The sequence below is a fragment of the Ambystoma mexicanum genome, chromosome 2q, assembly GCF_040938575.1.
Source record: "Ambystoma mexicanum isolate Mex_15411 chromosome 2q, UKY_AmexF1_1, whole genome shotgun sequence".
Lineage (NCBI taxonomy): Eukaryota > Metazoa > Chordata > Amphibia > Caudata > Ambystomatidae > Ambystoma > Ambystoma mexicanum.
This window is the reverse complement of record NC_090924.1, coordinates 960894310-960916289: the sequence shown is the minus strand read 5'-3', so window position 1 is coordinate 960916289 and position 21980 is coordinate 960894310. Positions and strand designations below refer to the sequence as shown.

Below are 21980 nucleotides of genomic sequence, written 5' to 3'. Positions count from 1 at the left end.
TTCTCTAAGCAGAGAGTAGAGGTAGATCTCTCTCCTCAGCAGGAGCTTCCCCCTGGAATGGTCTACCTGCCCCTCTCAGGATTGAGCTGGATCTCCTTAAGGTCTAGAAGCTCCTCAAGAACATAATTTTCTCTTTATCCTTTCCTCTTCCTCCCCCCTCCCCTGCTAACACTTCATCTGCTGCAGTAACTGGCTGCCTGCTTCCCTCTGAGTTTTTCAGGGCACCAGGTCCCCCCGCCCAGTGTGAGAAATCCAACCATCCGCACGGGGAGTGTGCGTTCACCTGGGCTTGTTTAAAGTTTTGTAATGAAAATGAATGATGGGAAACCAACCTCAGAAAATGTGTTGGGCTAATCCACACACATTTTCCTCTGTTCACCGCACAACAAACACATAGTCAAGTGTACGCCGAGGGAACACCACCCGCAGGCACATTCATCCCTGTTACATTGAGCTGGAATGTGACAGCCATGTGAACATCAAAGCATCTCAGAAGGGGGAAGGCAACACCTTCCTGCGGCCATGGCCAGCCTAATTAAAATATCAAAGGCCCCCTGGATCTTCTCACTCTATTGTCTAAAGTTCTGCTGGTGGCAGCGCATACTGATGGGATTTGATCGAAACAGACCTGCCATAGGCCTGAGCGCGGAACCGACAAAAGGAGGTAGGACACTACCACCTCTTTGATATGCAATGTGTCAACTCCCACCTCTCTGTATAAAGGGCAGTGAATGGCACAACTGTTTACAGTAGGCAACTGCTGCAGGGAATCCCCTTTCACAGGGAAGAAGTATGTGAATTGAGGGTGACAGAAGTCTGTTCTCGCCACAAACATCAAGGGAGACCTGCGCTTTGATCAAGAGTCACAGAGAGATCAATTAACCAGAGAGACGCTTTGATCCACAACAGACAGGAAAATGGGTGGGAGTAGTATATGTTGTCACACCTTAGCTTTCCTGTTGCAAAGCACTCTGGATATGACCTCACACATAACAGAAGATTGTTGGTGGGGACCCATGATTAGTTCATTAAGGTAGGCTTAGCCTGCATCAATCACTGCAGTCCATTTGGCTTTAAAAGAGGGATGAGCCCCTCACTTAGCAGATTACCCAATGACTTTGACAGGAGTAAGAAGAAGGACTCATTTGGACCCTGGCTGAAGGTACAGTCTGCCTTACATCTTCCGCCAGTGAAGGAAGGCCAGGATTTCCAAGAGGGAAGCAAGATCCCTCCCCTAACCATCTCCCTTGGAACAGAGGGAGATACCAGACTCAGAGGACCCATCAGGCAGCATCAGAAGCAGTACTCAGCCAGCAAAGCAGGGTGCCTTGCTAGGTTCTGCCAGCAATCTTCCTAGGTGGGAAGTGCCAGAGAGTCTCTGAACAGAAGACAAGGCTGTTGCCTGCAAACACTCTCCTCAGCTTTAAGCCGTCCGCCTTAAAGGACAACCCAAGCCCTGTGAAGAAGCTACGAACAGTGCCACAACAAGCATCAACCAGCGTCCATCATTTAAGGATATTTTTGAGGCAGTCGAGCCCTCAAACCACGATCGGCAGAACCACTGACTGTTGTAATGCTGCAGTCACTAAAGCTGTCTGAGACGCCTTAGACATAGATATTTTTATACAACCTTGACTGGACAGTCCCTTTTATCATTGGGTAATAATTTAATTTTCGCTGTGTTGCGACTAACCAATGATCTATGACCTTTCGGAGATAAGGCTGCCATTCTGTCCACGTTACCACAATTGGACAAGGAGGTTTATAATTTACTTGTGTTCCAATCTGTTTGGATCTCTTCTGGTGTACTAGAAGTAGCAGGCTGATTGATGGTTTTGAAACCGAAATTCATCCCTGGACCACTGGTGCCCGGGAATTTGATTCGTCACACTGAGTCCACCCCCTCCTCGCATTTAGCATGTGGACACTCACCCCCTGCACTCCATGCAATTACTGGCACTTGCCCTGCTGGACTCCCCTTGCACTCGCCTAGTCCCTGTGTTGCCCGCTGCTCCTCCACCTCCCCTTTTTCACTTACATTCTCTCCTTTTAACCTTGCACTTCCCTTCTCACCCTAGCACTTTGCATTTCGTGCAGAGCGGCACTCCCCCGCTTCTCCCTTGCACTTCTTGTTACTGCACTCGCGGCACTGTACAAATATCCAATAAATTAAGTCAATGAATTCACTGAGCTATTCACATTCATTGCTACATGTGACATAAAAAAGTAAATTTCCTACATGTGAAAATGTATACAGAAATAACTGCTTTGCAGAGTTTTCAATGAGGTGGCACACAGAACACATAAAACAACACATGTAAGGAAATTGCAAACACGCACACACACACAATGTATACATCAGAAAACAGCTACCCACACAATGATAATTTCTTAGAAATCATGGCAAGTGCTATTGTGGAAAATGTTTAATTTCCTTTTGCAAATGGACTAATCATACACCCCTTCAAGAATTGCCTGTGGTGGTGGCTCCCACTGCACAAGAAGTCATAATTTTAGACAAGGTTAATGTCAAGTGATTTGCTTCAGTCTAACAGTATATTTCTGAGCAACACAACATATTTTGAAATCTAAGTTTGAAAGGCAGTAGTTCTGGGGTCTCAAAGGCGGTGCCATGGCGACTAAGGCAATTGCTAGGAATAGCAGCTTGTACCCCTAGCTAATCTCAAATGATGCCCATGTCCTAGGTTCACATAAATGACATGCCTGTGTTTCACCTCCTCCTTCCCTTCCTCCCTTCTCTGCTAATCCCACAGTGGCTGAGGTGGTGACCAGGGCCCCTATGTGTCCTTCTGGGCTCTGGCCTCCCATACCCAATCACCTCCAGCCTCCGCCCACTCCCAGCACTTGTCTTGGCACCCACTGACCTAGGCCACTTAAGGCCTACACTTACCTATTTATTGGCATCTGACCTCTCCCTAGCATGTCCTCTTCTGGGCACTTACATCTGCTGCTCATTCACGAGCACAGGCACTCCTAGCACTTACCCCCCACTCCCTCTTCCCCTCTCCTCTCTCTGAACTTGAATTCTGAATGCTCACAAGGCCTAGTAGGTCCATCTTTACCAGCGTTTTAATTGTTTTTCAATCCCAAGTCCCTTCCCTATTGCCCTGTGGGCGCTTTGAAACACAATTTACTTGCTTTACAAATGCCTAATAAATAAATTGTACATTTAAAGTGTATTTTACTTTCTAATGAAATTCCAAACAAAATTGTTCCCTTATGTCAAGACGACAGATAAGATATTCTATTTGTATGATATTGTTTTTGTTTTAAAGAACTTTTAACATGATCGTGACATACTTGCAAGGAGCAGAAGATCACTTAATAGAAACCATTTACTGTAGCATTATCATCTTGAACATGGGGTGCTGGACCTAGGTTCTTTCTAAGCCCAGATTACAGAGGAAACCATGGGTTGTGAGGGCTGTTGGCACTTAAATGGACTTGTGCTAGATGCTACACAGCATAGTTAGTGTTCACACATTTAAATTGCACCCTTTTGCAATTTGGGGTACAGAAAGAAATGTTTGCTGCCAGGAAACACAGAATTATTTGGTTGGGTGTCTAAGCTAGTACTAGAACCCAGGTTAGGTTTCTGAGCCCAGCAGTTACAATTACATCACTTCACGAATTACCTAACCAGGGCTGATTAGCCTTGCCGTGTGAGTACCAGCCCCTGTGTCTGGGGGACTTGGGCAACTATCATTGCCTGGTGCACCCTTGTACCTCATCACTGGAACAGGAAGCTCAACACCAACAGGCTATTGGAACTGGGATTTATTGCAGCAGACATCAGAACACAAAGTGATGGCTTGTGGAAAATGTCTCTCCTCCCCTAATTTTCTGAGGTGAAATGTCCTACCAAATGAAAGAGAAGTTCTTTGTTGTGTCGGCTTTTGATATGATTCTGTTCAATCCAAAACTGTAGACCTGCCCTTTTGAGGCCAAACCTTGCAAAGACCATTTCATCATCATCAGTGGGCAGGTCTAAGGACGTGCCTTTTGGGGCCAGTCTCTGTAAGGAAAGCGAGGAAACAAATCGAAAGGATAATAGCGCTATTGTTGTATATGCTCCTAAAATTATAAAGTTGTAATTTCTAAACTGTATGTTCTGTTGTCTACTGCGAAAATACTTTTCCATTATTCCGTTTTCCAGTATCTCAGCCAGTGATCTTGTGGAGTACAGCCTATCTACAAATTGATTAATAAATATTCCAGTCTCAATAAGAGAATTCATTGACCCATCACCTCTTTTGTTTTGCTTAGAATTCATCTAGTCTGGTACTAGGTGTATGGTCAACAGAAACACTTGCTAGAGATGCTGTGCTTCCCCAGGCACCTGTAGAAAAAATTCCAACATAGAATTCCCCAGCGCTCCCTGGGTCCCTCATCATGGCACCCTGAAGGCAAAAAACTTCGGCTAACTTTTCTTTTCCTGTCACATCTCACGTTTTACATATGCTATTGACATGTGTTTTAAAGTATACTGTTCTACATATCAGGTTCTGTCTTTTAATTCAGTTTCCACCATTGGGAATATTCCTAAAATGTAGGAATGTAACTAGGTTAGCTTTGTATGTTTAATCGATCATCTTTATTATTCTAGCGAATATAGAATCAAACAGCAACATGGGCATATGCTTGATAAAACAAGGGTACATGGTCCATCGTCATTGGAATTACAGAACAATGATATGCTGTATCAGAGAGTAATGAAAGAGTTATGCAATAAAGCTGGTAGACTCATCATTATTCAACCACATACCTATTCCCATGAATCATTAACATATTGTAAAGTAGCTTTGTGAATTAAATGACCATAGATGCTCATAAATATGGGGGTTATTTTTAGAGTAAATGTCAACAACGATAAAACAAACTTCAGATAGTTAAGAGTATACAGGAGCATGTATGTTCAATTGGAAGTTAACAGAGGAAGTTTGGTTTGAACGATTGGAGCCATGCCGAATATAGGCAACTAAGAGGTCTAATATCATCTAAGCTTAAGTCCACACCACAGAATTGTGAGCAAAGTGATGCCTGGTCAACGTTGGAACTCTGTGCCCGAGCAAGTCATCCTGCGGCCACCGTGTACAATGTCCTTGCATCCAAACGAGAGGGGCTGGTGAACTGGAAGAGAAAATTAGTCCTGAATGTTGACGGAGATGCTGTGATAATGTTCGTTTCTCAAGCATGGACTGGGGACTGAGAGCCTCACAGACTAAACTACTTTTTAGGGCATATTGGTCACCAGAAAGAATGTTAAAAAGAAGTTTCTCAGATAATGATCAATGTTGGAAGTGCAAACGATCAGTAGGCATTTTAAGTCACTTGCTTTGGTTTTGTGCCAAAACCAGAGACTTCTGGTAGGGTGTGTGTGAGAGGATGGACCTGGCGTTGCAGTTCAGTTCCGAGAAAGGCTTCACTTCTGATTCTTGGGGATGTCACCCTATTAAAAGGCCTATCATCTCCAAGGAAATGTGGGTGTTAACAGGCTGCATGTTTTCCAAAAAGATGTTTCTGTGTGCGTGGAAATCCCCCACAGATTCACTACTGATGATTGTGTGGAGAAACTGCTGACTGTGTCCACGTATGAGAAGGCGATTGTTAAATACAGAGGATAATCTGATAAATTCAGGGATCTCAGGTGCCTTTACCTGTATACCTATGGCTAATTTATATGTTATTGTACTGCTCCATGAAACATGTATAATTTTAAGGTCTCCTGTAGTGTAGTGTCACATGATCTGGTTGCATTGCTGTTTCTATAATAGTATCCTTTTGGGTGGATAGTGAGTGTTTTCTTTGTTTTCCTTTTCTTTTCACTTTGTGACCACAAAAGTTTGCTGACACAAATAGAATGTGTCATAGTAATAGTCTTGACACGTTATGCTTGTATTGCTTTTGTATACATATGTAATGGTACCTATTGGTGTTGAAATAAAATAAACATGCTAAACCTCAATTGTAGCAACGATACCAGTGCCCATACCTATGTTGAGCCAAATACAGGGTATCAATGTGTCAGCAAAAACATGGAACTCATGAAATAAACAATCTTGGAAAAATGACTGAGGGAAGCGGGGAGTGGGATAGAAGGGAGAGGAATGGCTGCATAGCGACAGTAGTAGTAGAAGCCATTACAGGCTTGCTTATTTCACAAATATAATTTCTTATTTCACAAATATAATAAATATATGTCTTTGGGCATCATAAATTAGGTCTATGCAGTACTGAGGTGCAGATAAAGCAGGCCCCACTGCCCTATCCCAAAACTATGCACTTCATTTAGCTGATCCAGATGCAATGGGGCCGATCTTTCTACAGCCTTGGAGTAATTCAAATCCCTCTACATTACCCACAGAGCTCTTCAGGATCGTGACACAGAATTCATTCAGGCTAATTTCATCCAATACTAACCAAGAAGGAAGCTAAGATCCATTGATGATCTACTACTGCACACCATGTGCTATGATAGAGTCATGGGGGATTGGCTTTCTCCAACATGGTGGCCAAATTCTCAAACACTCTACCAAAGGAAATATGCATAACCCAGGAACACCATTGATGCAGAAAAGAACAAATGACTGGGCTTTGTAATGTCCATTCATCCAAGAAACTGTTTAGAAACAGGATACCCACAGACATTTTACGTCAATCAACAACCTGGAACATGAACAAGAGATATACCTACCTTCAAGCCTTCAATATTTTGCAAATGGATGTTCAAACATGCTCCCCACCCCACAGCTACAGGAAACGGAAACACCATACTGCCTTCAGCTACTGCCATATGCAACTATCAAGAAATGCAGATGTTCGCTGCTGGTTACACAATGCACCCCAGACTTAAGCCCAGGGTCAGAGCCAACCTCAAAATGTTGGAGGGGGGGCTGGAGAACAGTTTTAAGCGATGTGTTGCCTGTAGGTTACACATGCATAGCATTAGAAGGTTTATTTGCTGACTGGGCTGACCACATCCCTGTTCCTCTGATACAGGGAGACTCGATATATATGTATCCTTTCATTGGCCTAATAGATGTATTTTTCACCCTAATTCAGACATTGAGTTACACAAAGAGATGCTAATCATTGGGAGGTTTGAGTCCTCTAAATGCTGAGCAGAGCATGTACGTCTTTGGCTTCATCATGGGGTGCATATTGATATAGGGTGAGCAGGCACCTGTCCTCTGGTGTGGTACGTTTGTTGCAGCTCCTTCTTAATTATTGTTTAAATGTAAGAGGTTAGAGATTTGACAGGCCCTTGCTGTAGTGCCCTTTCCCATTGTTGCACCTGACTGAGAGTAAAGGCAATATGCTGACTTCTGACTGCAACGTAATGTGGGAGGGCTTAATTCCTCCCAATCCAGTGGCCAGCTGCACCACTGCTTCAGTCACACCATGAGTATCAACCTATCTCTGCACTACTCACATGTGTGACTCACCATTCGGCAGACTATATACTCTGCCAAATCCCAACTCGTGCCTGGAAACCCACTGATTACTGGCAAACTACATTAACTCGATTATGCGCTAATTAAGCCTCTAACACTATCCACAGATTTCCAAACACAAACTGGATGCAGGCAAACAAGGTAAGCCACTCTCACATAGCTTCTTAATTTCACTCTCCCCATACAGCAAACAACAGTACACTGCACCTCTGCATCCAGCTTATGTTCCACGGCCTCTGGACATTGTTTCCTTGCTCTATGTGTACACGGGTTCTCCTTTCTGGACACAAGCACCTTGATGTTCTTAACACAAAACACAAATAAATGCAGAGCTCATGTTACTTCCCGTCTGCATGACCCAACAAAAGAAGACAGCATTCTTGCAGTTTCCCCTCTCACCTTAATTCACTAACGCCCCTTAAGAGTCTCTTTCAGAGGCGCAAGGGCACCTGGCGGCCATACAAATGGCAGTGGTGTGGTACACATTCTAATAGGATAACATAACATTTGCAAAAGAAAGTAGGAACAGACGAGCTGATGTCAGTGGAGTAATGATGGCGTGTTAACCTAAAAACCAGTCAGTTTGGATAGAGGGTTCCATTTTATGTTCAACTCCCACCATGGTGACCTCAGGGGTGTTTATGGACCAGAGCAAACTAACATTGGGGCATTGAAAAGCATTATAAGAAATGTATTAACCTGATACTGACATGACCAGCACAGATTCAACCTACCTTTCAGCCATCTAAGCAGGGTTCCCTGGTTGCGGAGGAAAGTCTGTAGGTTCTGCAGGAGCATCTCATTGATATGGGTAGAGCTCAACGTGATGTGTGTAGAGCTCAATGCACAATGCTCATTGAGTTATATTAACTGCCAAATATCCTCCGCAAAGGCCTTGCCAAAGCCAACCTCTCAGGCAGTCTGGATTCGCAGCCTGGATTTATCTACCTGACTCGAGGGTGTAAGAAACATGTTCAGCCTGGAGGTATATACAGGGGTACCATTTACAAGTGGACTGTTGATGGCCCACTGGTTTACTCGTACAAAATCTTTCAGTTTGAGATAGTGAATAAACCCGCCCCTTTTGGAAGACGGCAAGTCTGGGCGATCTCACCAACAGAGGCAGTTCCATCTGCCGGATGCAATTGCCCAATTGTGCTGATCCACCTTTCAAACCACTCTTTCCAGTGAATAGGTCGTCCACCCACCCCGCTGTCATGACTTTATCACAGTGATTGATCGGGGGTGAGGGAAAAACTGGGGCTGATTTCGTCAGGAGTCAGCCTGAGCAGGTTCTGTGATCATCACGCCATCACGCCCTTGGTAGTAATTAAAAAATAGCTCAGCAGTAGATTTTCCTGCTAATTCCACTAGATTTTGTTCTCTGTTATGTTCTTCAAGAAGGGTTTGTATCATTTTCATATACCCTTTAGATGGTAGAGTCAAGGCATAACCAGATGTCCTGTTTCGCCACAACCTAGCCTAGCACATTTAACAAGTACAGCGATATTGCTCGTTCTCATATGAGCAATTTTACTAATGTATGCATCTGTAAGAAAACTGCAGTGTGCCAATGTAGGCATTCGAAATGTTCCAAGGCATACGTATGCTGCCCTGGTCAATTTTCACATTAATGCTCATGATGTCATACTCCAACAGAATACATTTTATGGGTGTGCTCTTTTTTAGGCACACTCACTTCTGGAGGATACATCCTTCTAGTAAGGCCAGTTTGGCTACCATCTTTAGGCCCCTGAATTCAACCCCTTAAAGTATGATGGGTAGGATCTTACTATTATACAGCCTAATAATGGTTCCTGTGGAGTAGCCTCCTGCTTTGTGGGTCAGAGATGTAATGGCACCTGTAAATTGTGCAGTCCTGAGCAGGACACTTTGTAGCCAGAGTTTTCCATTCAGCCTGGAATCAACTATCACTCCCCGAAATGTATAGGAGCTGACAGTCTATATTAAATCTCTGTTTAATGTCCATTTCTAATGTTTGCACCCTTTCAGTGAGTTATTTTTCGGAGTAAACACCATGGTGTTAGTCTTACTGGTGATGATTTCTAGTGAATTGAGCACTGCGTATTCATGTAAATGGTCCAACATAGCCTGCTACTCCATTGGTGTTAAACCCAGCAATGCCAAATCATCGGCATTTGCTGCAAGACATGCTATGCCTGTCCTTTGCAACTTCGGTGGTATTGAGATGGAATTCATAATACCATCACCCAAGTTGGCCAGTTAAAGATTGAACTGCGTCGGGCCAGGGACGTCATTTCACCAAAATGCCAAGGGTAGCGGAAGTGACATCACATGCCCCTTCTCCTCTTATGACATCACAGAAAGTGATGTCATTTGACCGCACCCCAAGTGACCACATTGGAAGTGATGGTACACAACCTTTCATTCGTTGACAAAACAGGAAGCTGCATCACATAGCATTGTTCCTCAGTACACTAAGTAAAATATGATCACAATATCACTGTAATACGATATACATTTCATATAAGAATAGATCACCATATGTAACATTAATATGATGATCTATTTTAGTGGTGTATCTAGGCCCATAATACCAAATTACTGTGAACATAAGCAGACATTCAACACAACATCCTGGACAATTGTACATCACTCGGGCTGAACTGTAAACAGACAGCATCTTGAGGAGGCCTAGACCCCAAAGCGCAGGCATCCAGTGCCTGTCAAGTGTCTGGCCACAGACTGGAACCAGTAACTGACCCACACAAGTCTAACCAGAAAAATGATGGTCTAGAGAATTGGCCAGAGCTGTGCCAGTGGTTATGAATGATTTGAAACTTTCCAGCCATCACCTTTCTGTTTTGCCTATTTGGTTAGTAACCCACAGTTTGTTTTTGTTAGATGGGAGATAGAAGGGTGTGTGTTTGCAGTATTTTTCATAGTAATTGCAGTTTGTTTTATTTTAAAATGTAAACAGCAGCAGCTCCTCTATGAGATCAACCGTAGAAAAGGCTACTTTTATTATTTTCTTTGGTCCTTCATATCTTGCTTAATGCCAGCCTCCTCCAGCTTCCAAGCACTGGAGCAGGAACTGAACCCATGTTGCAATGCATTACTTGTTCCCAAAGCAAGTGTGTTGCCCCTGAGTTATCCTTCCAAATATATTTTATTTGCTCGAGGAAGCAACAGATGGCTTATTTCAAAGACACAGGGCAACTTCATGTACATTTTTTTTTATCTCACCTTGCATCTATCTACATTGTTCCTGTGATGCAGATCTGGCAGATCTGGGTGAGGTCACACAGTGCCCAGGCAGGAATGGTGGCAGAAGCCACTGGGACACACCCCTCTCATCACAGGCCCAGTGGCTCACTGGATGTGTAAAGCAGACAATGACAAACACTGATGAAATGTGCGTTCATGCTGTGCTGTAACTGAATGCTGCAGGATGCTCTTACACATTCCCAGCTAGCTAGACCTAGCCCCGTAGCCTTCCTGTTGCTTCAGCATTGGGTATGAGCTGCACAGGCAGCCCCGCCTCTGACCCAACCATTCAGGAATTGTTCGCTAATGGACTGTCAACCTGTTAGTGATGGCAGCCTTCATGTTTTTTCCTGCATCCCTCTTATTTCTCCAGCTAACGAGATCGAGATTCCAGGTGAAAAAGCTGTGGCACATTTAGCTGCATTTACAACTGCCTTTTTCAGGTGCAGCACAGATATCTGTTCTTGGCACTGGTTTTGTGTACAGTGGCCCAGGGGTTGCAAGGACAGGTCTACAGGTAGCAGAGCGGGGCCAGGGGTAGCACCTGCTATCCCTGGCTACCCCCAAATAACGTCCCTGGTCGGGGCTACTATGCATCTATGTTTAAGACCAGAACAGGTGTCAATCCATTTACTCATTCCCCCTTGATGGTTAATTTTCACTCTTACTTTGGAATTTGTGTGCATGGCAATGATCATATTAAGCAGCCCGATTGGTATGTTCCATTTGGTCAGCTTCATCCATAGCCTAGTCCGATCAACAGTATCGAAAGCTGCACTGTAATCAACAAAGGCTACATAGACAGGCAGCTTCAGAATCGTCCCTGCCCGCTCGATAATCAGAGACAGGACGTTGTCAGCTGTGGCAGGGCCATTCCTGAATCCTGTTTGGTTTGGAGGAATTATGTTGTTTTCCAGGATCCAGTTGTTTAGTTCCCCAAGCAGTACCTTGGTGAAAATGTTTGCGGGGGCATGAAGCATAGCCAGCACTGCTACTACTGCTACTAGTTACTGCTCTGCCTCCCATCCAGACACATTTCTCTAGGGCAGAGTCTACTTAATTAAAGAAAATTACAGACTAACTTACTGGAAGCACGTTTAACTTGTAGGAGATTACCTGAGGGACCCTAATTTTTCCTAAAACCAATCTACCCACCTGGAAAGCTGTATGGGGGACAATGCGTTGACAATAGTCCGAATTATCTTGAGCAAATAAATATTCCTTATTCATCTTAAGTGCATCCTGTGGCGAAGGAGAAAAGAGAACTCCCATGTATTTTTAAAATTTAATTTACAGCACAACCCCCTATCACAGTCAGCCTTGTAACGCCAAATAGTGACCTACACAGGTTCTGTCTTCTCAGTATTTAGCCTATACCTGGATAATATTGAGAACACCTTAATAGCCTATATAATGTGGTGGGAGATATAAGCCAGTGTGTTGCCTAAATGCAGTGATATTCTGATGGTCTGACCACCCACCAATACTCCCTTATTTTACTATTCCTCCTAATGCTTTTCAAGATGAACTCCAATGGGAGCACAAACAGGAGTGGGCGAGAGGGAACATTGTCGCCTTACCGTGATTCCACTTATGTCTGGTGTTTCATTATCAGGGAGTGGGGAGCAACTCTATTTGCTGCTGTAGTCTGTCACCAATTATCATCGGCACTCTGTGGGGCCGGACAGTGGCCGGAGGTGTGCCTTCGGGACATCATCATGTCAGAAAAACATATATCACCTGGCCCACCATGTTTCCCTCAAACTGACAAGTGATACATTGGGCAGTGGGCCCACACAATCAAAAGAATGTGTCTACTGATTGGCAGCTCCTTTTGAAACTCGGGAGAGTGGACATCTCGCGACAGTTCTCCAGTGTCTCCCAGTGTAACAACGTTAGGAATTCCTGCAGTAGACAGCAGCTACATTTTCTCTAAAATCCCCAAATTACATTTTTGGCATTTATTCTTCACAGTTTTGCATTTGCTTTATTGGAGATCATGTCATCAGTGTGAAGGTAAAAATGCTGAATCTGAAAATGCCAGATTTCGAAATGCACCTGCCCCGCAACTATATGTGGGGGAGGGGGTAGATTTAAAAAACATATACGGGGAGTATGGAGTGGGTTTCGGCGGGTCTCCTCAGGCCTTTAATTGCAGGGGAAGGTTCCACAAAATTAAAAGAATCAACATTTTCGGATTTGGCATCATAGATTCGCAGTGGTCACATAGATCCCTTTATTAAAGGCAATGCTGACAGCCATCAGTGCATGCTGTATTGTGGGATCATTAAGCAACATGCACACCTAATGTAAACATCAAAGGAGCATTGTGGTTCTCAATAGCTGCAAAAACATGAACACACTTCTGAAAAATGTATCTTCTCTTGCCTTTACAGGGGTATGCCAAATATTCGGCTCTCTTCTATGGCTACTACAACGACCAACGCATGATTGGCTGGTTACAATTCAGACTTCCTTTGTCCTATTTCTTGGTTGGTGTTAGTGTCTTCGGGTATAGTCTGATGGTTGTGATAAGAACGTAAGTATTCAAGCAATTAACAGTTTTCATAATGTCATATTCGTCAAAGTATGTGTTTTCCCAAATTCAGTTTAGTTACACCGTATATCTTGACATATAGCATATAATTTCGATATTGGAATGCATGTCTTCTCATTTATGTTTGGTTTGCGAGGTGCCAATAGTGAAAACGGTCAAGTGTGAGGGCGGGATACACACTGTCATTCCATTCACAGCGAGGTCAGATAGAGAGAGAGTGGTTGGTTAAGTGCAGCCGGATACATGCAGGAACCCACAAACAACGCAATGCCACAGCAAATCTGAGCCTGCAACACATGCTATCATATCAACCTGGTAACAAAGACAAGACAACAAATGCAATGAAAAGGACCCCCTAGACCTTCTAAAATGAGTGCAAGCCTGTGCCCTGGCCAGAGTAAGAGACCAGAAAGAAGAGGTGAGGTCCTGAAATGAGCGCCAACATGGCCTTGGAGCCTTAAGGCCCATTCTAAAGTGACAGTGGTCTAATCATTCCTGATGTGAGAGGGAAGGGAGTTCCACAGGCAATACCAAGTAAAACCAAGCAACACCAAGATCCCAGACACCATTTTCTTTTATTTTTGGAATGTTGGCCATGTAGCCATATTGCTCTAACACATAGAATTATTTCACCTCAATCTATTGATCCTTGAATAACATGTAAAACCACTTGATTTTATTTAATGTTATCTATTCTGAAAATACTTAGAAGTTTAACTAAAATGTAATGTGCAACAAATAAATAGTGGCAACCATGGTATATGTTAACAATCCTAGTGTTGAGAGGACCAAACTTCCTGGATCCATGAGACACAGGGGGAAATCAAGGTGAAGGACTGAAAAGTGTAGGAGATTAGAGGGTTGCTCAGGAAGAGGAGTAAGGTAGGTGTTAAAGATCCAAGGGTAGAAAGTGCTGCTTTGGGGAACTCCCACAGTTGGAAGTAGTAAAAAGAAACAGGAAAGAGCCAGACCTGATCTGAAAGACTCTGCTAAGCAGTAAAGAACAGGTTCCGCTCCAAAGTGTTATCTCAGTTTCCAAAGGATCAGCCAATGTAGTTAAGAAGGGTGAAATGTATTGCACAGGAAATGTCTAGGAGGATCAAGATAGCAGGTTGGTTTGTGTCCAGGGACTGAAGAAGATCACCCCCATGATGAGGAGGGTCAACTGTGTTCTTCTAGACGGCCAGAACCCAGATTGTTGCTCATGAAAAAGGCCCCTAATTTCACTGAAGGCATAGAGCTGGGAGGTGGCCATCTTTTCCAGGAGTATACTAATAAGGGAGATAGCAATGGGGTGATAGTTATCTGGAATTGGAGAAGCATGAGAGGGTTTCTTTATGAGTGCTCAAATGCTAGTTTTTCAAACTTCGGAGGAACAACAAGCATATTGCAACTAGTGAACACACTCCAGACTAGAGGATCATCCTTTGTACGAAGTGAAAAGGTGCCCAAATGGGCTCTCCTTTGGAGTTATCATAGCTTAGATTCCTGAACGCAGAAGGAGTATCCATGCAATGATGTCTATGTTGGTGTCTATGTTGAGGTATTGCCCATAGCTCAATAACACTCTCTGGAGTCTAGTGGGAACACGTCTTCTTGGGTGCTAGCTTTACAGTGATCCCTGATATGCACACCCTTTTCATCACTGTAATGGTTGAAGATACCACAATGTGAGGCTTTCTCTCAGACATTGGTCTTCTCTTTCTAAGATACCCTAGAACTAGAACTCAGTGTAGGCGGTTTATTATGTAGGTGAAAACTAGACAAGAAAGCACAAGAATATTCCAGGTGGCATCCCCTTATCTTCAACAATGCTCTCTGGGGACACATTACAGCCAGAAAAGGAATACAGCAGTCATATTTTGCTAGCACAAAATATCTGAGTGTGCATGTTTTCATGGGAAAATCCCACAAGATTACAGATCTCTTGAACAAATTCACGAGATAATAGCAAATTAGCTTTAACCGTGCATTTTGAAACAAATGTTTTGTCAACCATTCATGGTTTTTCTGTCATGTCTGCACTATAATTTGGTTAAACTGTTAATTTGTCTTGGGTACTTAGGTACACAATCTCCAGGTAACATGTGCCCTGAATAAACTTCAGCTTTCATTGGACTTATTTCATTTTATTTATTATTTCATCTTTTTACATGCAGACCTAGCTCGAGAGCGCTGCAATGGGCATGGGTAGCCAACATTTGGACTGGCATCTTTTAGTAGTGACTCAAACTGTGAGTTGCAGTCTGTGCAATGATCTGTGCATCCATTGGCATTAGTCCTTGGTCAGTTGTTTTTGAAAAAGCCATGTTTTAAAAGATTTTTGAAAATTGAGATTTTCATGGACCTTCTGAGCCAATACCAGGAGCGATTTCCAGATGATCAGTGTATGACAAGAGAAGAATTGTTTGTGAGTCTTTTCTTTGTAGAAGAGTCGTGATTTTATCAGGTTGGTTGATTAGCTGTATGAGGAGCTTGTGCCACCAGGCATGTGGAGCTAAGCAGCCAGATATTCTGCTGCGCTACTCAAACTGGGGAATTCTGAATTTTAGGCCATAAGGTCTGCTAACAAACCACCCATTTCTGCAATGCCAAGAATGCCTTGCATGCACTGCTCATGCTCCTCATCTTTGCAAAAGCTAACCAGATAGCGAAGGTCCCAATCAATTGAAGTTCATTATAGCAGGCTATAGCACCTTCATGAATAGAACAATGTTATGAAGGCATATTAGAACAGTCCTTAAGGAATGTATAGAGTTTTGTATTCTAAACTTGTTTAGTCAGTCTTGTGATGAACATGTACATATTTCATGATACTTTGTGGCACTGTTGCTCAGATACAGTACTGGTCAGCAACATTTATAAATATCTCTACTTTTGTAATCAGGCGAATTGGAAACAATATCCACAGAGCTCAGCACTGGTTTGACTCCAATGTATCATTGATACCGGTCGTACGCATCCTTTCAAGGTGCTGTTTATCCTTTTACCACTTGGCACCTTGCCACTTAGTCGGTAGAAGCTGGACATGTGCTGGTTCTGACCACATGCATGATGTAAGTTTGAAGAGAGTGTGATGTAGTGTCCTGTAATGCTTGTTTGAATTGAGATGCTTCCCTCCCTCTGTAGCAACCATAACTGTTTGCAGTGAAGCCTGTCTTGTGCACCCATGATGGGATTTCGGATCCAGAGGTCAATCTGCTCTACCACTGCTTCTTTCAATGTGTTCAGTAAATCATTAATTGTACAGCTGTTGGCATTGGGGTGCCATAGCGTCCCTGTAGCACAATTGTTAGCTTGCCACCAATATATCGTTGGTCATTAGGGGTTTGGGCAGTATTCTGGCAGTAAATCTGCCAGAATACCACCCAATGGAATTACTGTTGCCGCCACTTGGTCCAGGTATTACTACCAGATTACAAGTGGTGGTGGCAGTGTAAATCCCCATTTTTTTGAGTCCATAAGACTCAATGGGGCTTTTGTGGCAGAATTGCCGCAGCAGTAATTCCACCACAATAATTCTGCCAGAAATGGGCCAAAGTCAGGGGATTTACCTCCAGCTCATAGCTGGAGGTGAATACTTCAACTTTCCACCAATCTCATAGTTGGGTGGTGCGGTAATGCAACAGTATATGATACTACCGCTGCATTTAACTCACACTGCCCAACTCGTAATCACCCCATGTCTTCTGCATTCACCAAAAACTCTCTAATGGGTGTTTGGTAAATGCTCCCAGTCAACGTTTGTGGTCTCAGATGGAGCTGCGTGTCAGGATCAGGCAGGGCATTTCCATATACATACAATGGATCAATTATAGAGCACTTTGTTCTGAACAATTCTTATTCCAATGTAGTGTATGTAAAATGTAACATAAAAAGTTAAAAAAACACAAAGTCGATGACTAGCATGCTGTGCTCTGGGGCAGCCGGCAGTGAAGGTTGCATCAAAGACAAGAAAGGCATGGTGACTCCCCTCGACAAATATGTGAATGCCATATGGATGAATATGCCTCAGTGTTATCAAGCCACAGTATTTGCAGAATGGGACAGCATATATCAAACAACAAAATAAAATGCTAGAATTGGTATGAGGGGCTTTCCTGTCACTACACTAAAACCGGGATCTGCAACCTTTGGCTGTCCATCCAGATGTTTTGGACTACAACACCCTCACACTCTAGCAAGTATGATCAGCAGTGAGGGATTCTAGGAGCTCTAGTACAAAATACCCAGGGAGTCTCGCGGTGCAGACCCCAACCTTTAAGACTACGATGTGTGCTTTCTGTGCATTATATACAACATGCACATGGCTTGAATCCTTGGTTTCTTTCCCGGATGATCCATTATGTGATTCCTCAGCAGACATCAGCAAAATACAAAGATATTGACATAGCATTTCTATACTTATCATGGGAATGTAAGAGAAACAGTGCACTAATTTCAGGGTGCGACTGATTTCAACAGAGACAGTGAGCATCAGTTACATTAATGCTAACCTTGCAGCACATGCCATGTATTGTGTGTGCTGTAGGCTATAATAATAACAACACTAACATGTAGCAAGTATAAGCATTCATTGTTCTGACCAGGAAAAGGGGAAGGAAGAATACGTTACATTATCGGGTGATGTGCTGAATGTGGTCCTGAACTGGGGGGCTGAACTGGAAAATACTAGAAGGCACTGGACGTTTCTCAGAGGTTTATTCACATGTTTAGCGACACCAGAAGGATGGGTTATAACTGAAAGGAAGTGACATAGGTGGCTAAGAATGTGAAGCTTCTATATGATCTATAGGTCCTAGGCTGAGTTCTGAGAAAGGCTGTACAAGGAACTGCAAGCTAGGAGGCTGGGCTTTTGGCTGTTTTTCTGATTCCACGGGGGCTTTTTGCCTGGTCTTGGCATGGGGTTTTGTTGTCTGTTGTGCAGCTGACATTTGGCCAAGAATGAACAATCCTTAGACTTATAGCAAACCCTGGGTTCTGATTCCTGAATTTAAAAAAGACCTTGGGCTTATCAGGAAGCATTTGCGAGCTTCTGTGACATTGAGTTCAACAGCTGGACTGGCTGTGCTGTCCGAACACAAGGGCATTTGGCCAAATCACGCTGGAAAATTTGAAGGCTACTGTGAGCGTAGGTTATCAGGATATCTGGCGACATGACAGACTTCCAAGCTGAGGTGTCCTGAAGAGTCCTGGGCTGGAAGGTGGGAGTAGCTGCCAAGGGTGAGCCCGAACTGCAAGGCAGGTCTGGAGGGCTGGTTGTGCATCAGTCAGAAGTGAGCATTAGCAGGGTCCAAAGAAACTGGAATTTCTTGTAAGGGGTGATTTGGCCAGGTCAGACTAACCTAAAAATGTTGTTTCTTTGTTTTTCATGGTGCCCGATGAACACAGAAACTTCCTGGATCTAAATGTATTATGGGAATAGTTACATAATGCAAGACATTCCATTATTGCTAACATCAAACTAACCTGACATTTGACTTAAAAGTCAAGGAGTAGACATTAGGTTGGGTTGATTCCTAAGGGGCAACTGCTTAAATAACATTATCAGAATCACACTAAATAGCTCTTAGAAGCCAAAGAGCACTGTCAGTGTACAATTGCATGTTCTGATGTCTTTTCTTTAATAGCATTCATGGTTGAATCTATTGATTCGTTTTGACCTTAGCTGAGGACCGGGGTAAACAGGGCTTGAGGTCAGATCTCTTACATGGCCATGGTATTAGATGGGATCAGAGGTTGTGCTGATCGACAAACAGTATTCATTTTTTTCTAATGCAATGTGTTTTTTCCTGTTTCTTGCATATTTTCAATAAAAATGTAACACTGATGTTTCTCTGCTGCATGTTTTTCCTTTTTGTTGAATGAGTATAAAGGTGCCTGATGGCATAATTATGAAAGCCTGTATGGTGGTCTGTTATTGTGTGGCTTATTCAGTGTACGACTTATAGTGTTGAAAATCTGGTGTGCCGAGTGCAGTACAAAGCCTATCACGACATAGCCAAGAATCCCAGAATAAAAGTGTGGACGATAAACACATTCTTACAGGAAAGCGTATAACAGAATATCCTGTCTCACCAATGTCTAATTGTACTGTGAACTAAGATAAAGTAATGTCCTATATTGTACCTGCGTGCATAATCAGAAAATGGACACACCAAGTCAAACGTAGTGTTGTGTATAATTTAAAAAAGTCAAACTGCGTGTCTATGCATAAAAAGGTTTGCTGTAGGTTCAGGCTCCATGCGAGCTGCCAGCCCATATCATCACAGTTAGTTTAGGTGTACCAGAGATGTGCCTGTCTTTTATCATGTAAAACAGCCACATTCTATTGAAATACATTGGGCCTCATTACACGGTAGGCGGTAGGGATTTACCGTTACCGGTAAGGGATTACCGGTATCGGTAAATCCCCTCCCCAATTACGACCTGGACATACCGCTATTAGCGGCACCGCTAAGTACGGTGGCACTATTAGCGGCAAGTCCGTGAGCGCGCGCCCCCTCATTCCGGAAATAGCGGCATAGCGCTAATATCACGCCATCACGAGCCATGCAGACATGGCAATACCGGCATGTAGTAGACCCAAAAACCCCTTACCGGCAAGGCGCTAATACCGGCATCGCGAACCACACGTTAAAAGAGCACAGCAGTGTTCCTACCTGCCACAGGTTGACAAAATCAGCACAGGTGGAGGCAATGGAGACTGGCAGCACAAAAGAGCACACCACACCCCTTCCCACACCCATTCCCACACCAAGATGGATGCAATACTAGCAGCATTACATGGACTAGAGGACATGATTGCAGTGCAGCAGCTACAACAAAAGGCAGCACAGAGGAGACGCAGGAGGAGGAGGAGGAGGAGGAGGAGGGCAAGACAGGCGCAGCAAGCACCACCAGTGCACCTAGTGATACCACAGAGGCAGCCACCAATTCCCAGGATCAGAGCCAGTCCAGTCAACCTAACCCCTGAGCAGATACACACCCTGTACCGTCTGGACCGGGATACCATCACCACCATTGTAGACATGATATACAACGACATCGTGAGTCTCATTGACATCCGTACTGCCATCCCCCCTCTACTGAAGGTGGTAACTGTGCTCCACTTCTTGGCCACAGGCACCTACCAGCATACGGTAGGTCAGATGCATGGCATATCACAACCAGTATTCTCACGCACACTGAACCAGGTGCTCGATGCCCTCCTGAAGCACACAAGTCAACACATATACATGCCACGGACTGCCCAGAAGATCTCCAACACCAAAGTTGGCTTCCATTCACTGGCAGGCATCCCAAGTTGCATCGGGGCCATCGACTGTACCCATGTAGAACTGGTGGTTCCACATGCCAATGAGGTAGTGTACCGTAACAGAAAGCAATACCACTCCATGAACGTCCAAATGGTATGTGACTCCAATAAGATCATCACACATTGCTGTGCCCGATATCCCGGTTCAACCCATGATGCAATGGTCCTGCGGAACTCGACAATACCACGATACATGGAGCGACATGCTGGACAACGTTCGTGGCTACTTGGTGAGTAGCAGGCCAACCACATGGCAGTGTGATGTGATTGTGAGTGGGGGGGTAGATGCATACTCCAACTGGGCGTGATTGGGGGGGGGGGATGCATACTCCAACTGGGTGTGATTGGGGGAGAGAGATGCATACTCCTACTAGGCGTGATTGGGGGGGGGATGCATACTCCAACTGGGCGTGAACTGGCGTCAGGAGAAGAATGGACATACATATTTGCATCACTGTACAGTGAGGCAGCCCACAATGGACCAGACACAAAACCACATGCTAGAAGTGAGTGCCACGACAAACATATCTATCCATTACGCCAAACAGGCCATTCCAAACAACATGCACACCGCACAACACACCATTCCCCCCATTACACAAATCAGCAACATGCATATAAAAATCACATCTGAAATGTACGCTGAACAACATCAGAAATTATCCGCGCACATGAGTGCATACAAATGGATCTCCTGTAGCCATTGTAGTGAGCCACACCCGTACCCCACCACTGAATTGCCATTGAACAGCATGGGGACATCAACTAAGGAATGGCAGTGTACTAGCAGTGTGGCACTAACGTTGCCAGGGCCAGGAAACACAAATTACTTAAACTCAGGCGGGACATAGCAATCCCTGACGTATGCATGTATGGTGCATGTCCACTTGCAAGGACCACCTCACCTTCCCACATTGCAGTTACCCTGATTGCCATGCGTGCTTGGATCAGTGGATGTCGTTGAAAATGCTATGTTTGTTTGTGTGATATGTGCAGGCTCCACTTTATGTAGACACTTACACATACCCATTGTTGCACCCATGCAGGTGATGCAGGTTATCCCCTGAAGAGGTGGCTCCTTACCCCTGTGCGGAACCCACAGAACAGGCACGAAGAGGACTACAATCATGCACACACCCGTACCCGCGTGGTGATCGAGCAGACATTCGGCCTATTGAAGGAACGCTTCCGGTGCCTCAGCAGGTCGGGCGGGGCACTCCTGTACGGGCATGAGAAGGTGGCCAAGATCACCATGGCATGTGTCATGCTGCACAATATGTGTATCAGACGGAATGTGCCAATGCCCCCTGACATTGAACTGCAACCACCGTCTGAGGATGATGACGGGGATGAGGATGGAGGAGAGGGGGCTGCAGGTCAT

General features: G+C 44.2%; 1 protein-coding gene across 1 annotated transcript in view; it reads left to right on the top strand.

Moving 5' to 3' along the window:
* LOC138568821 (transmembrane channel-like protein 2) overlaps positions 1 to 21980 on the top strand; it is a 636652-nt gene that overhangs the window by 145171 nt on the left and 469501 nt on the right. The window contains exon 7 of the mRNA XM_069646590.1: positions 13121 to 13263. Within this exon, the coding sequence (XP_069502691.1) occupies positions 13121 to 13263 (143 nt within the window). The remainder of the gene's footprint in view (positions 1 to 13120; positions 13264 to 21980) is intronic.